The 21,267-nt window shown below is 36.2% G+C and overlaps 1 protein-coding gene across 1 annotated transcript in view; it reads left to right on the top strand.

The window, feature by feature from the left end:
• LOC145162699 (disease resistance protein RUN1-like) overlaps positions 1-20,812 on the top strand; it is a 35,677-nt gene extending 14,865 nt beyond the window's left edge. Inside the window, exons 2-8 of the mRNA XM_079081768.1 lie at positions 14,029-14,798; positions 15,885-17,013; positions 17,103-17,426; positions 17,506-18,424; positions 18,514-19,099; positions 19,429-19,500; positions 20,507-20,812. Coding sequence (XP_078937894.1) covers positions 14,227-14,798; positions 15,885-17,013; positions 17,103-17,426; positions 17,506-18,243 — 2,763 coding nt within the window. The 5' untranslated portion in view covers positions 14,029-14,226 and the 3' untranslated portion in view covers positions 18,244-18,424; positions 18,514-19,099; positions 19,429-19,500; positions 20,507-20,812. The remainder of the gene's footprint in view (positions 1-14,028; positions 14,799-15,884; positions 17,014-17,102; positions 17,427-17,505; positions 18,425-18,513; positions 19,100-19,428; positions 19,501-20,506) is intronic.
• The last annotated feature ends 455 nt before the right edge of the window (positions 20,813-21,267 follow it).

The raw sequence follows: 21,267 nt of genomic DNA, 5'->3' as shown, positions 1-21,267 counted from the left end.
ATGGTCCTTCCAAAATTAGTACTATACTTCCAATTGTCCCTGAGCAACCAATCTTTGGTAAACCTCAGATTGTCCTCCATAATTGCTTAATCATTTTAGTCATATCCAATTCTAGACCTTTTCCCTTCTTAATGCCTCTAGGGATTTGGAAAAATTTAGAAATGACAAATATTATAGCACATGCAATCGATCCTGTACCCAAAGCAAATGGTACACGATTCATGATGTCTCACATAAAGACATGATTCTAGACCAGTCTTTTGCTACAATATTTTTATTTGCCATGTTTTTCAAAATTTGACTATGAAGAGGGATGTCGTAATCATAATCGAATTTTGAGAACGCAATATATAGAATTTCCTTAATTTGAACCAATCCAACATGAAATTCATATATATATTCTTGACTAAAGATGATTAAGGTCTCAATCTAAGCCTTTATAACTTAAATGAAGTATATCCTCTCCCTTAATTATAGCAAAACAACTTTTTCAATCCCTGCAGCCTCACGAATTGAAACTTTTGTTTTCTATAATTAACATTGCTAACTTGCAACACTAACAATAATTATCATGCTCCCACTAACATGATGATTATTAGCATAACACTTATGCTCCCACTATCTTTGACATGTACTCAGAAATCAGCTGGACTTCTAGAAATCAATACTTTATTGACTTTCTTACCAAAGTTCAGATTTCTGATACGAGATGCTTTGATAAAACTTTATCAAAATCATACACCTTTCCTTAGATAGCATGCATGTGTGTCTAAACAATTTCAGAACTATGAAAAGGGATGCCGTAATCATAGTCTCAATTGTTTAGACCTTTTGTCATCTGCTTCAAATCTACTTGGTGGAAGTGTTTCCTCACCATCATTTTCATTAATCGGAGAGAAACCTTATGACCCTTAGATTTTATGGTGTATGTGTTCTTATCCATGTGAATCGTCAAAACCATAGTCACAAGACAAGGATAATGACAAATCCAAACTCATATGGACTGAACTTATGCAATCTTAACTTCTTGCCACCTGGCAGTACAGGGCCTGCCATTGCTTCCAAGTTGTTATGCAACCAATTGAGAACTTTCAGAACTCCTATGCAAAGCCAACTTTAACTGGAATGGGCACAGAATATGTCAACACGATAGGTTATAAACCTCAAGTCGTGTGCTAGTGAAGAACCTCAGGTTTTATTCTTGATTAGTTCTTGAAATTCTTTTTAGGATCTTTAAGACTCCCACTACCCTCTTGACATATAAGACTATCTTGCCAAATATTCAAGAGATAGTACGGATTCTTTATCAAGACAAATACTTCACACAATTGGCCTTAGTTGGTCTTTGTTTTATCCAAAACATCACAACTTACCAATTTCAAATGTACAAGAGTAGGACACTTTTACTCTTACATTTGACAAGTGTTTTAAACCTTTCTTTAAGATATGTCACTCAAGTTACAATCTTGGAGTATGACTCTAAGAATTGTTTTGGAACGAAGTATGACTCATCTTCCTAATCTAACCATTTCAACAATTCATGACTCCTCTTCTTAGTCATAAGAATGCACTAAGATGACCTTTAGAGGACTAATTATGATATGATTTCTAAATCATTAAGATGATCACAAACATGATACTAAAGTACTCTCCCATCTTTTCAGATTTGAGAAACTTTTATATTTCTGCCTAATTTGATTCTTCCCATTCGTTCTGCCATACATTGAGACTTTTCCAATGTTTTAGAATTATACTTAAACTTGTAAGTATAACCATATTTACTAAACTTTAGTAAATCAAATAGTCTTAACGAGCTTTGTGGTGGACATGACCAGTGCACAAGAATATGTACTCGATCCCTTTAGTCCTTCACTTGACTCACACATCCATGTGAACAAGTAATTAGTCTTGATTTTCCAATGCTTGAAAGTTCTCATTCATCATACTATTTAACTTGCATGATTCCAAGTTTCGGTCCAATTGAAACTTGGGTGATGAGGAACTTTCCTGATTTGGTAAATTTAGACACTACCACAAATGAAAGAATCAAATCCATTTTCCAATATTGCTGTCAGTGGAATCATATAAGCAACAATTTTCCACAAATGCCATTGTAAGGATACTTCAAATAAATAAAATTAAACAATTTTCTTTTATTTTAAAACTTTGCGGAAAAACTTATCCTTACAATCCACATGGAAAATTGTTGTTATCTATTCCTTAGCAATATATCATAACTTCTTAAGCAACTGCTCAAAATTCTGATGCGATCGAAATCCACCTTCGCGATCAGAATCAACATATACTTCCTTTAAGATTTATCTCTATTCTTTGATTCTTAAAACATCAACATGTGACCCAGTCACATCATGTAATGAGGATCTCAGAATAGAACTTAACAGAGTTAGATAATGGGCTCTACCTGATGTAGAGTCAAACTTATTGACTTTAACATCCTTAGGTAAATTTGGCAGCTTTGCAATCAACGCCCCTTCCTTTGGCAAAATAAACATATGGACCCTTTGGTAATGAGACTATCTCAGACTTAGCCTTTCTCTTTACCATTTGGTCAACCGGGTTGACTATGGCCAATCCCTTTCCATTGGGAAGAGAATGCTTTTTCTGGATTTCCAGTGTCACCATTGTCACTGTCCATAAAGTTTTTGGGAAGTTGATCTTCTAATCAAATTTGATTTACTATCGTTCCAAATCATTGCTAATTCAGCAGCACCAAGCAAATAGATATGATCATTAAGGTTCATGTCATAGTCTGTTTCATAGTAGTCCCAAAGGAACTCACTATGTGACTTAGAAAGTGATTGAACATCCAACTTTCTCAAGACTTTGACACCCAACTCTCCCGGCTTGTCAATATGTGACTTCATCTCTAAGATGTGATCACACATAGACCTTGCTTGCCATTAGGGCTTGAGTGACCTTGAACTTGTGGGTTAGGGAGAATAATTGGAGGAGGTGGAGGAAGAGAAGTATGACTTCCATGAGCCAAACTCGGGAAGTCATATTCATTAGGAAAGCTTGGTTTGGGAAGATCATTGTTGTCTAAACCAGACATCAACAATGGGAGAAATTCACGTAAAGTTGATTTAAGTCCTTAATATTACACCCAATATGATATATTAAGGCTAGGACCCAACAAACTATTTTATAACTTGGAAGAGGGATGCCGTAATCCAAGCTATAAAATATTTGAAGGTAGGTGAATGACGATTCACCAATTTCCACCAAGATAAACGAAATATATTATTAGGTTTTAATTGGTTTTGAAACTCCTAGATTCTTTTGAGATTCATTGAACTTTTCAATGGCATGTTTCAATCTCGAGTGTGCCCTTCAGGTTTTGTGACTGGGATGCCGAGGATCACAAAACAAGGTGTGAAGTAACCATGCAAATATACTTGGTACCCTTAATATTTACCCCTCAATCGATGTGCCGGTTAACAACACACGCTCCAACGATAATATGATAAACATTAAGTTACCCTTTGCCTACCTTGTTAAGTCCAGGTTAGTGTGCCGGTTAACCACACACGCTCCACTAACAGCTTAAACAAAGTGCAAAGTGTAATTTCATGGATTAGCACCTTATTCACATTTTCCTAAGTAACTAAGATTGGGAATTTATAAAAAGTTTAGTTACTTAGTATTTATCATTAATACTTTTAATGAAGGGAGAGTTATAGTCCTTGTCCTACCTGTTCGGCTAACGACCCTCCACCAGTCAAGGAAGCGGTGGGTGAGAGTGGACACCCATTAAACTGCCATTTTATAGGCAGTAACCTTATACCCCCTTATAGACCGGCTTCGTGAATGAGGCCTACTAATGGTAAGACGATTTGCTCTTATACATATAATATATTAAACTTTTAATATTATAATAGTATAAGGGTGTATTTTAGACATTTAAAATACTTGGTGGTTTAATCTATTAATTAAACTATACTCTTAATTTAATTAAATTTAAACCATGTCATTATGGAATTATTAATTCTCTTTTAATTAAACACTTTAATTATCTATTAATAAAGTTCATAAGAGTTAATTGAATTATTCAATAAAAACATCATAATTCCAATTATTAAATTCAAAATTAAAACCATTTAATTCATTGTTTAAGTTATGAACCCAAGAGTTTTAGAATTCAATTATTTCTTTTTTTTTATCATAAAAAAACTTTTTCCAAATTCCAAAACTTGAGGGCAAGTTTTGTAACTCTTGAAAACTTTTGGATTCCATAACTTATGGAGTTAAATACTTGTTTTATGATGAAACTTTTCATGTTCCATAACTTAAGAACAAGTTATGGAATTATTTAAAACATTAAGACCAAGTTTTGTAACTCCATAAAAAACTTTGAATCAATTTTTTTTAAAAACCTTTTCATATCCATAACTTATGGAGGTTTCAAAAAACTCTTTAGATCAAACTTTTAAAACTAATAAAATAATCATATCATTTTATCTTTTACTAAATTTGACCTAATTCAACTCATATAGCAAATGATTCAAATTTTACAAATAATTAGTTTTTCACAAAAACAAGTAATTATCTTAAAATTTGACAAACGACATGTTTTTTTTTTCTTTTTTTTTCAACTTTGAAAATAAAACATTTGCATCAATATAACAGAAAACAACCAGGCTCTGATACCACTGTTGGGTTTTAGTATACTACAACATCGTATGGTGCACATACAACCCTAAATACCTTGGATTTATGTTTTCTCTATTATACATGCAAATGGTTTCCAAGGCATTAAACCTATAACTAGCATGCATTTGACATAAACCATATAATATACTAGTTAGGGAAACATACATTTTATGTGGCTTGAAGTCTTGATGTATTTGGCCTTAAGAGCTTAGTACCAATAGTATGAAATGCCTCAAATGGAATCACAACACACCTAGGACAAAGGTGGCTCTTGAGAGAGAATTCCATGCACCAAAACACCTCCATATTTCTCTAAGAAAAGAAGTGGTGATTTTGGCTATGGAGTAACCTATTTATATGTAGGATTCCAAGGGTCATGGGTATAACCCATAATCCATACCCATGGGTTTTATGATCCATGGTTCATGTGGCCCAACTCTTTATGTATCCATACATAAACTTGGTCCAACATGGATCATAAGCCCAACACATATAAATATAACTAATTATCATAATTAGTCCCCATAGATTTAATTAGTCTCTTTTGATCACTAAATTAATTCCAAATTAATTTTTGATCGATACTAATTAAAACATATGATTTCATATTAATATATTATAACTTATAATATATTAATAAACCATAACTAACCTTCTCTCAAAAGTCCATCCTTACAAATTGTCCTGATGATATGCAACCCAAATGGACCATGCTACTCTCGGGTCAAGTACATACCAATAATAGTTATGGGCTTAGACATCTAATCCAACAAAAGGAACCTCAATCTCGGAGAAGTCCCGTATAAATCTTCGGTAATAACCCGCTATACCCAGGGAATTCCGAATCTCAGATGGAGACCTCGGAATCTCCCACTGCATCACGGCCTCTATCTTGGCCGAATCAACTAGAATACCCTTCTGGTTGACAAGGTGGCCAAGAGATTGCACCTTGCGCAACCAGAACTCATAGTTGGAGAACTTTATAAAAAGTCTCCCCCCACTTAGATTCGACTAAGTCTTCACATTACATGAGAATTGAAGGATTCCCAATCCATCTCGCTTTCTAATATCCCACTGATGACAACCTGTTCCTGCCAATGCTAGCGCTTAATTGCCGATTAAACCTTGAGATCTCCCATCCTCGGAAATCTCGATGAGTACTCTTGAAATCTAATCATGTCTGACACCTCAATCCATCTAACATGTTGTCAATTGAAGACCTTAATCTTCACTCTAGCTGACGAATCCTCGTCCCCACTCCCAATCTTGCAGTACCACTGAACTCTAACCGAACACAGCCCATGCGAAAACACAATTCTCTTGAACATCCAATGACCAACCACTTATGCATCTAACACCCGCGACTGACACTACCCTCTTCCTGTCACCCGTTCTGTCCTAGCAACGGTAGTGCCTTGAACTCCAAAGTTCATCCATAAACAATTACCGACCATACCTGAACAATGATAGAATCCCTGAACGTTGACCTCACTGGAGAACTATCACCCCAACCCTGACCGAGTATCCTCTAAATAATACTCCTGCACAGATCTTGACAAAGATCCGGAATGATAACGGTACAAGCAGAACCCGCCCCTCAAGGTACGTCCCTCTGTGGGTCCATCAAGGACCTTTCGGCATGCAGGATGGCATATATGATCCTTGATAATCCAAACACTAGCAGAAAACCGACTCGAGATCCGACTTATCCAAACTCGCTCACAATTCCAAAGCGATACGTATTCCCAACATCCATCTAGTAGCAGTAAAAGATGACATACTCGCAACATCTGGAGGAATCCTAGTCACCTCCAGCCGACATGATCAACCCTGACACACCTGTAACAGCCTAAACCCTTGGAGTGACAAACTCCCTCGTGTACTTTCTCGTACGCATTGCACTGACTCCGGTCCTGCTGGCCTTTCACCCGATGATCGGAGGTGACGGGTCTCTTCCCGCGACCCCTTTGCTATACGCACCTGGCGCGAACCCCTCTTTCCAGGGTGCTTGAAATCGATCTCGCATCTGCAACTTCTGGAAATCATATCCTTCAGGGTCTGACACCCTGTCACGCCCACTAGCTCGCTTGCCAATGGCTAAGCTGCAACACTAGAACATCCTTTGTCCCCAACCGGGTCACAAACTTCTCCCCGAAGCTTCTCAGATTCTCCAAGACTCTCACCGATTCGAGTACGGATCCTGTGCTTTCAGTAGTACGGGCCCAATACTACCTTCCACACCTATCCATACTTTCCTCAGCAATCATCCCGAATCCTCCAAGTCACTTCCTCAAACTGGTACACCCAAGTCTCACTGAGCCTCACTACTAACCCACTGAAACATATCCTAGGCTTTCCTAGGTTCCCGTACTCACCCAGTCCTCAGCTGCTAAAGAACTTCCCACTAATGTCAACTAGCTACCTCATGAATATAGCCATTCGCGACTTAGCATATTCACTTAGTAGCTAGCTCACATTACTAAGGGTCCCTCAAAACACCAAGCAAGCAACATTCAGACAATGGAAAATCTAACCAACATATTCCAATCAGATCAGTTTATCCCCTTGTCAGGAATCTATACTAGCATGCGATTTTAAGTCTCACACAATCAGGCATAACCTAAATAGGCTATCCTATCACTAACTCATCAGTACTATCATGCAGCTCAGCAAGCACATACAGCAGGAATATAAGGCATCTTCCTAGATCCTTAGCCCTAATCTAGCATGCAATTCTCATAATCATATCATATCATACCATAACATAACATGTATGGGTATCTTGGGGAAAACTTACTTGAGCTCGGCTGATTGCACGCATCACACACTTTGTTCTTCTCAAAGTTCTTTTCTCTTTTCAGACTCTTCTCAAACTCCTTTTTATAAAATGGTTTTACTTTTGAAAATTTTCATACCAAGCCCTTAGTTTGAGTTCAGACACACCCGAGAGTATGTCCGAATCCCTCAAACCAAGGCTCTGATACCAACTTGTAACATCCCAAAAATACAGGTCAAAAATTTCATTTTTAAATAAGTTAATATAAAACCATATGTAATAAAACCGTCAATAATAATGTCTCATGTCAAAACCAAAGTGTCAATAATAAACATAATATCATAAAACCATATCAGATTGTAATCCCAAGGATCTCATGTGCGGAAATCATAGTATGATGCGTTGCGATCAAGCCGGCTCCTTTCCTTTGAAAACAAGCACCTGAAACCAAAACTGTAAACCGTAAGCACGAAGCTTAGTGAGTTCCCCCATCATACCACATATCACATAATACCATCGGTATCTTTCAATCGATAATTGCCATCGGTATCTTTCAACCGGTATCCGGGGACTATTCATCCCTACCACTACCACATAATAATATATCATAAACATACTGATCACATACTAACATCATAAACAGACAGATAAGCATTGCATGGGTTCTGTATACCCCTTCAGTATCTTTCAACCGGTAACTGCCATCGGTATCTTTCAACCGGTAACCGCCATCGGTATCTTTCAACCGGTACCCGCCATCAGTATCTTTCAACCGGTAACAGGAGACTATTTCACCCCTACCACTATCATACAATAACAGGATATAATCATACAGTTAGGCATATCTGGGGTACTGACCTACCCTTTGGTCCTAAGAACCGAGTCAGGGAAAAACTATTCCCTGCTACTACCACTAACACACATAGCATATCACATAAGCATATCTCATAAGCATATCACATAAGCATATCTCATGAGCATATCACATAAACATACCAAGATAATTATCACAAAGACAATTATCTACCAACTACCCCTGTTGGTGGGCCGGTATTGTGGGCTTAGACCCACCCCTACTGGAAGGTAACTCACCTCACACTGCTGAAGTCCCGTAGACACAATCCCACACTGCTGAAGTCCCGCAGACTCAACCCCAGCTGCTGGATGACAGATTCCCGAACTGTCAACATCAAAATAACACCCAATTAATAATTGGGTTCAACTACATAACCATGAGTACATACTTTGGATAATTACTACATTACCCCAAGCTTGGCTTTATTCAAACCCAAGGCCCAATCCATAGGCCTAAAGTCCAACTAGGAATCAAGGCCCAACATATGGCCCAATTTTCCAAATTGGGCCCAAGCCTATACATGGTCTTATTCTGGGGCCCAACATCATATAATCATTAAGGCCCAAACTATGGCCCATCTATGGCCCAATTTTCAAAATTGGGCCCAAGCCCCTTACATGGGCCTTACCCTAGGCCCATTAAATTATTCTAGTCCAATTGCTTAACTTTGGATGGCCCATTAATAACCCAATCATCAAGGCCCAATAGAAAGGCCCAATAATAAACCCAAGTGAAATTAGGGTTTCACATAAAATGATGATTAGGGTTAAGTTTCATACTCAACCCATTAAGGACTTAATCCTCTAAGGACTTAATCCATTGAATCCAATCTTACTTAGATTAATTCCTTGCAAATGATTATTATTTAATATCTCCAGTTATTAAATAATTCCCGTGTGTCCCGATTAATTTCCCAAATTAGGGTTTTATTGGGTCAATTAGAGTCCATTAGACTCATTAGGGTTTTCACTAAGCCCATTTGGCTTCATTGGGCCCATTAGGCTAACAAGGCACACTAGGGTTTCAAGCATCCCCAACCGAGTCAACTCACAAGACAAGCACACCGCCACCCGACACGGCGGCCGGTGGCAGCAGGAGGCGGCAGCCACCACCCTAAGGTGGTGGTTTCCAATTTCTTTTATTATTTCATTTCCAAATTACAATTACAACCCAAGAAATAAACACACTAAACGGAATGAACACACACACAGCCACCCTATGGTGGCCGGTGGCAGCAGGAGCGGTGGTGGTGGTGATCTCCAAGGTTTTCCAGCCACCCAAAACTCACACACAATTACTTCCTAATATACCACAGCGGAGAATAACACACACATACACATCCTTTGCTTGGAAAAATAAATCCAACACCCACCTATGGTGGGCGACGACGACAGTAGCACAGGAAACGGGCGGCAGCGGCGGCCATTCGCTGCAACAACATCGTCATCTGCGTCAGCCACCATGGCTGGCGGCCATGATGGTTCTTCATGAGCTCCAGCCGACAGAAAGTCACACACACCCACGCAACTACATCACAACCCACGATCCAACCTCCGTTTCACGGTAGTGACGACCCAAAAATGCTTTCAAGAAGACGGGAGGAGGAGGGACGGTAGCAGCAGAACAGCAGCGCGTACAACGACACAATCCTCACCGGGGAGGGCACATTGGTGACTGTCCGGTGGTTTTTTCCTCGGTTACACACGCCGCCCGACAGAAACGATGGTGGTGCAAGCGGTGGTATTCGGCAGCTAGGGATGAGGGGCAATAAGGTGGCGGCGGAGGGCTCTAATGAACGGAGATGGTGAATAAGGTAGATGGTGGCGCCGGACACGAAATGGGAGAGTGGCGGCTGTTTCATTTCTTTGGTTTAGGGTTTCATAACGTGTATAAATACATCCGATACCCACAAACATTTCTCCATAACGGCAGGGTAGGCCCCTGCCATCCAATTTCCTTTCAATATAAATCCGATAATTACTCTTTGGACCCTCACCATTAAAATCTCTTTACAAATTAGGTTCAATATTCACTAAACAACCTCTCCTCTACAAATTCTTTTCAAATGAAGTCCTAATAATTACCAAGTAATCCCTGCCCTCATAATTCTTTACGGAACCCAACCAAAACTTACACTTTTAACCCCCCAACTTCTAAAATTGTGACAATTAGCTCTTCGAGACCATCCTTTTATACATAATTACTTATTTTAGGGCTACGAGTCCTTCATTTATTTATTTATTTATTTAATAAATAAACGGGTGTTACATAAATGTTAATGAATGGAATTTTCGTCGTGTATTTGATGCAGTGAAATGTAGTAAGATGTTCACCACTGTCTATATCAATCTATGATGAGTCATGTACAAATGGGAGATTGAAGGATCTATATGCACAAGAATCATTATAGAATGATATTTGCTAATAACATAGTCACACCTAATAGGAAGTTATCACTTATTGATTATTTATTAGAATTTGGTTACTTATAAATATTATCAACACTTGTATGTAATTAGAAAATTATTATTTATGTAAATAATATTTTCAAGAGAGAAAAACAACTAGTAACTCATTAGTATTAGTATATATGTTGTGTATATCTTTTTGGACCTAATGAAGTCCATTTATATAAAGTTAGTTTATATATTAAAAGGATGCAGATGCTACTAGTTAAGATGGAGTAGAACACACACAAACATCCCATCTCCTTCATTATTGTCGTGAGCATGCAAGGAGTGGGACAATTTGAGTGTTATCTTTCCTCTTTCATCCCATGCTTGTCATAAGATGACATGCTTTTTTTAATTACCAGTATGGTCCATGGTGCATATGTGTATGTATATAAAGAAAAGAATTCCAAAACTTTTGAGCTACTTATTCTTCCTATTCTTCTCTCTAAAATCTGTGAACAGTAGGTGTTCTTTCTCACTCCTCTCTTGCATTGTGTAATGTAGAATCTGGGAAGTTAATATCGTGTTACAACAGTGCTATAGCATTTCACGGAGGTGTAGGAACGCTATTTACCAAATAGCAGTTTGGAATTGTGGTGGTACTATTAGCACCACGACTTACTGCGATTATGATCACCGTTATAGTGGCACTACAACCGTTATTTGAATATATTCCATTTTTGGGCTATATTACATAAAGAAAACGTTTTTTTGTGTTGTTCCATTAAATATTTTTTTTTCTTAGCCCAAACCAAAAAATTTATTAGGTTTTGGGTATTTGACCACTTCCGTTGAAATAATGTATGTGTTGTGTTGTTAATTGTGTTGAAGACTTGAAGTATTAGAGTACGATTAACTGTCAAATTGCTTAATCATTTTATTTGCTAACTGTGATTGTGTTGAAGTATAATTAACATGTTAAGTATTGCTTATATTTTCTTGTTAATCGTGTTAAAGTATGATTAACCGTGATATTGGCAATCAGTCTCTGAAGTCTGATTAACTAACTGGATTAGATTAAACTTTGAAGTATGATTAACTGATTAATACTGTACAAAATATGAATTCTACATAATATAAAAACACTATACCACCGCGAAAACCGTGATTTTAAATAGCGGCTAGTGACTGCTATTATATTTTTGACCGCAATAACTACATAGTGTAGAATTGAGTGCTTAATGTGCTTTTCCTTTTAACATTTATTTAATATAAGTTCTTTAAGGCTTAAGAAGTATTTAACACAAGTGAGGACTAGAATCTTGAAGTATTTTATCCTTGATTGATGGATACACATAAAGAGCTTTTATTTTGAGTCATATGTCACACTCCGTCAACTTCAATTCTTTCATTAAATATGGTAATCAGAATAGGGTACACTAATCCATCTTTGTTTCTGTTTAGGTGAGTAAAATCTAACTACTCTCTCTCTTCATTTTCTTGATGTTACACAAACAAATGTAAACTTTTTGAACCTGTCGTTCAAACAATGGTCCCACATAGTGGACACTCCTTTAGAGCTTAATACATTTACTTTTGATTTTATACTGTTATATGATTATTACTTTCTGAGTTTGCAATTAATAAAAATACATTTTAAGCTATAGAATGGCTAAAAGGCTAGTGAATAAATCAACTGGCAAAATTATGTTTGAAATAAAGAAAAAATATTTTGGTTTATAATGTTTCCCAATTCCCATGGATTGTGTTCGTGATTTCTACAAAATTCGCTTGGTTCTGTTTTTGGTTTTTTCGGTTTCTGTTTTTGCTCACCCCTAGGCCTATAACTAGATGATGATACCAATACTAATAATAATCATAATAGTAACAATAATAAAAATAATAAAATTTTGATTTTTGAGGGTCCTTTGAGTAAGAACGATCCCCAGTGTCATCCTCTTCCTCTTCTCTTTAGGAAAGCATGGCGGGTCCGAGTAGGAAAAAATGAACTAAGAAGTAGGGCATAGAGCAATGGATCAATTCATTCATAACCTTTCTTCCAAAGCCTCCCCCGATTCTTAAGTAGATTAGGGAAAAGAACTCAGAGAATTGAGTATTTATCCATTTTATTTCTTTTTAATGCGGTAAATTAGGTCACATATCTGAGTCATGTTTACAACAGACTGAAATCAAACCGACACGAGTGCAGGGAACTTAGATCGTTTTGAACAATAGGCAACTGGGAAACCTGATGCAGCCCATCCTAGTGGCTAAATCGATACATTGTAAAACTTTAGGGTTGAATCTTGCGTGGTTTGAAATTCCAGGACTAATTGGTGACAAATCCAAAACTTTCATGACCAATTTTATCGTTAATCCTTGGGAAATTCTTCAATCTGCGGAAATTGCTTCCTCAGTTCCTTTATATTTTCTAATTTATAATCAGAGTTTCTTTCCATTTGATTCTTTTTGAATTATGGTAAACAAGCTCACCATTAAGGATCATGTATATAAAGTGCTTTTACCTTTGAAGGTACATCTAGTATAGAGTTTGAAATTGAACCCTTTGGTTTCAAATACATGTTATTTGGAACGAATAAGCCTGTGAATGTTAGTCGAAATCCTTTAGATGTATGCTGAAACCAGATCTACTGATAGAGAAATTCAAATTTGAAAAGATTGTTGACGCTAATTTTGGGGATCTACTAACAACCATGTCAATCAACTTATTTTATTTTTTTATTAGATCTTTCAAATGTTTGCTGATATCTAATGAAAGCTTGAAATTTTCTATATGTACTGTAATAATTTCTTTCATGGAAGGTAATATTGGCTCTTTTAGTTGTTTCAGGAATCATATCTGGTGTTGATATGTTTAAGGATTACTCGACTAAAATTTAAATGGATTTTACTTAGACAACAATAGGGATGTTTATGTGGGTTAATCAAATAAAAAAAGAGGCTTTGTAGGTTTAATGAATAAATTGGTCTGTTATTTTCTCGCACCCAACTTAGCCGGAAAAACAAGTTAACCAATTTAGCTAGAGAATTTTCAGCAGTGTCCTTTTCACACAAAGTAACTGACTTCATCACTCATTAAGCTATAAAATGGCCTTTGAATAAAAAAAAATAAAATAAAATATTAAAAACTCACATATACACATCTATGCGCTATATAGCTCCAAAATTAATTTGAAACCCAAAGATTAGAAATAAAAATTGGCATATTAACACAATTACAGTTCGTATAACGAGTTCTAAACATTTCCAGAGCATATTAATTTGCATGCTTACTTTGGAGATGACTACATATTGTATTATAATCATTTCAGTGTTTTTTTGAAGAACTCAATGGTATTGTGTATGGGATCCTGACATCAAGGCACAAGTGAGGAAAGCAAGCCTTGGGGTTTTAAGGAGAAACAAGAGGTAATTGATAACATGTGGAGGAATGAGATACATCCACATATAAGCAAAACGTGAATTAAATACAAAGAATCGTGGGAAGGGTCATCAACACATAACTCATAATGGTTGTTCTATCTGAACATCCAGAAGAATCTTCATCTTCATCAACTCATGGCCATAGTCCATCAACTTGTTGTCCTACTTCATCAACTGATGGTTATAGATATGATGTATTTTTAAGTTTTAGAGGTGTTGACACTCGTCATAGTTTCACTGATCACCTTCATAAGGCCCTTATAGATGCCAATATCACCACCTTCTTGGATGATGAAGAGATTGAAACAGGGGAAGATCTGAAACCGGAATTGGAGAGGGCAATTAAGGCATCTCGGGCTTCTATTATTGTGTTTTCTAAGAACTACACTTCTTCAACATGGTGCCTTGATGAATTGGTGCTGATCCTTGAGCAGCGTATGACATCAGACCATATTATCATCCTCATATTTTATCATGTGGAGCCCACCCATGCCAGGAAGCAACAAAGTAGCTTTGGAGATGCAATGTCTAAGCATAAACAGAAAATGGATAAAGAGACAGATGAAAATAAAAGAAGTCAATGGGCTCAAAAGATGGACAGGTGGAATAAAGCACTTAAAGAACTTGCTAATTTAAAAGGAAATGACATCAATGGAAGGTAATTACTTTCTTACCCATTTCTGCATAAGCCTTTAATATTGTTTAATTAACGCATGAAATGTTGATATCATCTTCGCCCCATGCATTTCAATAAGTTTCTTTAATATCATTAAATAGACATATATATTTGATGTATTAAGATCAAGAAGATGCACAAAGTTGAATCTATGTTTTCAATTATGTTATCTCATAAATCAGTTCATTTAGACACAATAAAGTAAACATGCTGGTAGTTTTTTCACATTTGCTATGCATTTAGTATTTTTATCATAGGTTAGTCAATTTGAATAAACCATTTCATTTATTTTTATATGCTTTTGTTAAAAATCAATTTGAACCTTTTTCTATCTGTCTACTATTTAATATACAATACCATAACTGGCGCTTTTTCAGACGCACCTCATTGATAGTTTTATAGAAACAAAGTGAAGTTATGGTAGAGCTTTATATCTGAAATTCTTAACTCAAAACATATGTAACAGTAAATGAATTAGAAAAGAGAGATATATGTATTAGTTGAAAGCAAATGATTCAAAACAATCAGAAAGGAGATTCAATATGTGAATTCCTCCTGCCCGAGCTTGAAGCCGATGAACAATAATTCTCCAAGAAAAATTCTAGAGAGCTGACATTATGCAAAATCTCACTAAATAATATCCTCCTCTCTCTATCTTCATACATAACGACCTTCTCCATTCTTCGCCCTGCATGTGTCATTTCTTGTATCTTTTCTTTCTGTGGACTATCCAAGGCTTAGGCTTATTGGGATTATCCAAAATATGGCTCAGGTGTGTCTGGTGGAAGTGGGCTCGGATCCTTATCAAGTTAGGTGGCCGTTAGTGAAATCTTTTATTACATTGGTATCTTTGGCCTTATTATACATATATTTACGACCTTACACGTTAGATACTTATATGGTTAAGTGCAGACACAATATGGTTTTGATGTGAAGAACTTATTAAAATTACTAACTATGATATAAGTTGGATTTGAATCTTTGGATAAATTAAATCTCCAAATCTGGTCTGTTAGCTTTCTCATTTGTCGATTGTGTTTTGTAAATTCTTATTAAATCAAGTTTCAGGTTTGAGACAGAGTTTATTGAAGAAATTGTGAAGGACATCCACCATAGATTACATGTACCGTTAAGAAGTGCTCAACCTCTATTTATTGGGATGGACTATCATATTAACCTTGTCACTTCATGGTTGAAAGATGGATCCTCACTTACGGTAGACATACTCACTATTTCGGGTATAGGCGGAATCGGGAAGACATCTTTAGCCAAACATGTCTATGGGCTATATTGGCGTGAATTCAACAAAAGCAGCTATATTGGAGATATCACTAGGAGATGTTATGGAAATTATAACGGGTTGCTTGATATACAAAAACAACTATACGGTGAGATTTCAAAAACAAGTTCAATTCGAGTTTATGATGCTTCAAAATACACATTAATGATAGAGAATGTAGTAGCTAGTAAAAGGGTGTTTCTTGTTCTTGATGATATCAATAGTACTGATCAGTTAGATGCATTACTTGGGAGCAAAGGTTTTCATCCTGGAAGCAAAGTTATAATAACAACAAAGGACAGATGCTTGACAGAGAGTTGTGCACTATTCAAAACAAACAGTAAAGCCAAATGTGTAGAACACTTCCTTGAAGGCTTAGATGATAATGAATCACAACGAATTTTGTGTTCCCATGCATTCATGTGCAATCATCCCAAGGAAGGTTATGAAGAGGTGTCGAATAAGCTTGTGAAGTACTGTCAAGGACATCCATTGGCTCTTGAAGTTTTGGGCAAGCTTCTTCATAATCGGGGTATGACGTATTGGGAAGGGTGCATGGAAGGGCTAAAGAAAGAAACAAATGATCGTATAAATAATGTCTTGAGAATGAGCTTCGACTCTTTGCCATCCAAAAACGATAAGGACTTGTTTAAGCATATTGCTTGTTTTTTTGTTGGAATAGATAGATATGTTAGCGAAACAATATTAGAAGCATGTGATATAAACACAACATCCGGAATCACGAATCTCATTGACAGATGCCTCCTTAGTATTGGAGGGAATAACGAATTGAAGATGCATCAGTTGGTTCAAGAGATGGGAAGATTCAACGTACGTCAAGAATCAGTTGACAAGCCATGGAAGCGAAGTCGATTATGGTGTCATAAGGAGTCATTCAGAGTATTGAAACAAAAAAAGGTAAGAGCCCATGTATGCTTTTAGTAGTGTGCATGTCCAAAATATTTTGTATTTCCTAATTTGTTTGTTTGCATTATGTTTCTTCTTAGGGTAAGGGAAATCTTCTAGGCCTTGCCCTTGACATGCACATGCTTGAGAATGAGAAGTTGGGAGCATCATTTGAGCTGAAAACTGATGCATTGAGTAACATGGATAATCTGATGTTACTACAACTCAATTATGTGCACATCAATAGGTCTTATGAGAACTTTCCAGAAGAAATAAGATGGTTGTGTATGCATGGGTTTCTTTTAAAGTCTATACCTTTAGGCTTACCTGTGCAGTATCTGGTTGCTATTGACATGTCATATAGCAATATTGAATCGTTTGTTGGTTGTTATAGTAATCCACAACGACTTGAGAAGAGGCAAAAGGTAAACTTATCTTCATTTATTATTCATGCATGTGAGTTGATGAAATTCAATACTATATTAATTTATTTTCATTTTGTAGTTGGATGGATCGTGTTTAAAAGAGAAATGGTCTTTTGGTTCACTGAAGATTCTTAATTTAAGTTTCTGCAAACAACTTCATAGTGTTGGTGACTTTGACCAACTCCTTGCACTTGAGAGGTTAATACTTAGAAATTGCATTGGTTTGGTTGATGTTTGTGAATCAATTGGGCAATGTGTCGAACTTGTCCTCATTGATCTGAGCTACTGCAAGAAGCTTGAAAAACTTCCAAGAAATATAGGCATGTTAAAGAAGGTTAAAACAATGTTGCTAGATGGTTGTAATCTTGGTGAATCTCGAATCAAGAATATGGATATGGAATCATTGGAAATGTGCACGTTTAACAAAATTGGCATAAACAGAAGAACCTCTTTTTGTGCCTTTGTGGGTGCTATACCACATTCTTTGAAGTCCTTTGCAATGTCTTTACCGAGGTCTTTAGTAAGGTTGTCACTTGCAAAGAACAAGTTGTCCAATGAATCCTTTCCCATGGACTTGAGTAGCCTATCCATGTTAAAGGAGTTATATTTAGATGGAAATCCTATAAATTCCATGCCCAGTTGTGTGAGAACCCTTCCTAGACTTGAGATACTTAGCATGGAGAATTGTAAAAAATTGAAGTCAGTGGAGTATCCTCCACGTACACTAAGAGAGTTGTTTATTAATCCATATGATGTGTATTTTATAAAAAAAAAGTTTTATTTGATCCAGAAATGTCCCCACTCCAGTTATCAGTAAGCTGGATAGATTACCATTCTTCGATAGATTGCACACTTGGGTTGTATGAAATTGAAGGGGTGATCAAAATCCAAGCAATGGTGAGCGTTGAGGAAAAAGTATTACGTAGATTGGGCTGGAGTAATTTAGACTTCCTTAAGAAAGGCACGTGGGAACTAATTCTTCAGAATCTGAAATCCAGGTTTTGTCTAGTTAAACTTAACTGTCTGTCTTTATGAATACGTATAATATAATTGTTATGGTGAATAATTAAGGTGCTTGTATGTGCAGATGATGTTTTATGAATTTGGAATATTCAGCACAATGTATGAGGCGAGGGAGATGCCGAGTTGGTTTAGGCATAGAAGCTTGAGGCCATCAATATCGTTTACCATCCCATCATCCCCAAACAACCTTACAGGACTCAATTTCTGCTTTGTGCAGAGATGGCGAGATTTGGATGAGAGGTCTCCATTTGTATATGATCAGTTCGTTATATGGCCATTGATGACAATTTGTAATATAACAAAAAACCGCAAGTGGATATACGAACGTCATAGGGACATGAATATTGTAAGTGGAAAGTGTTGGGTGGTGTTAAGTCATTGGATGCTTGGGATGAATGAGATGGAGGCTGGTGACCACATTACTATTAGCGGGTGGTGTAATGAATATATAAAGGAGTGTGGGGTGAGTCTTGTATATGATGAAGGAGAGAAGAAGGATGAAGAAGAAGATGCATTGGGTTATTACAAGTCATGGAATCACATAATTGGTGGAGATCTCTCTCCTTTTCAAACAACAACTGGAGAATACAACCTATACAACAGACTTTTTTTTACACGTGGCGGTTTTTTAGGATCGCCATGTCTTATGCGTAATGATCTGATCCATGACCCAACTTCTTCAATTAGATGGATAATGACCCATTTATTTTTTGTAGATACATAAATGTTTTATATAACCAAATCCGCCCATTTATCATTGATTTTATGGCCTCTACTATAAAATATAAAATTTGTACTTGTAACTTTTAACTTTTAAATGAATCGACCCAAGTAGTGATCCGTCTGAATGGGTCTATGTTAACTCATTAAGTCTTGATATGTTGGATCACATTAAAATATCAGGACCCAATACAAACTGCTTTGTCCAAGTGGATGTTTGTGAATAAATATTAACATATTACTTTTTATTTGTTTTCAGTAGTAAAAGAGAGAGGATGGTTCAGAGCTTTTATCCCCAAGGAAGCCTGACATACTTGGTCGTGCATGTGAGGTATACATTTTGACTTTCTTCATTTTTGGAGGTTTATACTTCTGGAAGCTGTTAACTGGAGATTGTTTGTAATCTTTTTCTTAAAGATGTTTTCCTCTGTTTGGATTCTTCATGAATATGTGGAACTTCTTTGTTAGGAAATCCAAAATTTCATCACATTTTTTGGAACTCAACTTTCCTCAGCCTCTATAACTTTATATAACCTTGAACTATTGTTTGACTACCAGAGGTCATCGAATTCCCTCTAATTAATGGCAATGGTCCACCACACTGTATTGGACTTCGAACTATCAGTTTTTCACTTTATGTTACTTCTCCACGTATGATAAATTGCTAAGGTCTGTAGATGTTTATTTAGGTTACAATTATCACTGATTACCATTGGCCACCTAGACTAGACATAAATTTAATATTTATCTTTTTTCAGTTGAAGCTTTTTCAACTTGCTAACAAGCATACTATACAAGTCAAGGGTTTCAGTTAGTGACTTTGTAGCTGATGCTTTAAAATTGTTTTATTCATTCAGGCCTTGTAGTCCTCTATTTTTATGGACATGTTCTGATCCTTTTGATTTTATTCTTTAACATCTCCCACATTTATTTAGCTGATTAACATATATGGAACAAACTTAAAGAGACCATCTTGTGTTAAAGTCACTAGGGTCGAGTTCTCTCCATTCCATGCATAATCAATAATAGATGTTTATGGGTCTTCCATGTAAATAACAAACTACCACTCTGGAAAACAATAAGGAATTGTTTAAGAATATCACTTGTTTTTAAGGAATCTCATTAATAGATGCCTTCTTAGGATAGGACCAAACAACCCGTTAAGAATGCATAAATTGCTTGAAGAGTTTGGAAGAGATGTTAATCAAGAATGTAAGAAGCCATGGAAACATAATATAAATCTCCTAAGTTTCTATCTGTTTTCATAGCATTCTGTATTATATTGTCCGTATACTTTTTAAAATTTTATAATTTCATTACTTCTCCTTTATTCATAGGGTAAGGGGGAATCTTCAAAGACTCGTCCTTGACATGAAAAGCTTGAGAAAGACAGGCTAGATGGTTGTCTGAATTGAAATAGATGCATTTAGTAAGATGGGTAACCAAATGCTACTGTAACTCAATCGCATGAGTTATATCCTAATTTTTTCCAGAAGAATTAAGATGGCTTGCTTGTTGCCACCTCTAGTAACGATATATCTTTTCGGTTTTTGTTTTGATAGTTGTATCTTTGATTGCCAAAAACAGAGGAAAACAATGTTTGAGTTAATTAAAGCCAAATGTAAGTCGTAATTTTTTATTTATTACTGTTGTTATTTTGTTGATTTGGTTCATGTGGATGAGAGAAAAGACTAAAATGTGATTGCTGAGTTGTTATGATTCTCTTTACGCTACTTTGCTTAGTAAGGTGAAATTCTAAGTGATATGACTGGGAAAGTCAATTCTGTAGCCACAACCATACCTTACTGCTCTTTTGGTTATAAAAGCCCCCAATATCATAATGTGGTTACAACATATGTTGTCGGTTATGCTTGTTGATTCTATTTGATTATACAACAGCACATACAACTTTAATTTTGTTCTCTTGTTTCCTTTTTTCAAATTGATAGTCAACAAGATATTGTCATTGGAACATTTTATCATTTACTTGTATAATTACTCAATTTTATAAAGTTCATGCAACACACATGTCTTTCTCATTGCACATTTTGCCCTTTCCTTCTATAATTACTCACCTTTAACTTTCTAGAACACTTGG

Source organism: Lactuca virosa, chromosome 1 (assembly GCF_052849685.1).
Source record: "Lactuca virosa cultivar CGN04683 chromosome 1, Lactuca_virosa_CGN04683_v6, whole genome shotgun sequence".
Lineage (NCBI taxonomy): Eukaryota > Viridiplantae > Streptophyta > Magnoliopsida > Asterales > Asteraceae > Lactuca > Lactuca virosa.
Note: the sequence above shows the minus strand (reverse complement) of the source record. Positions and strands in the feature narration are given on the sequence as shown.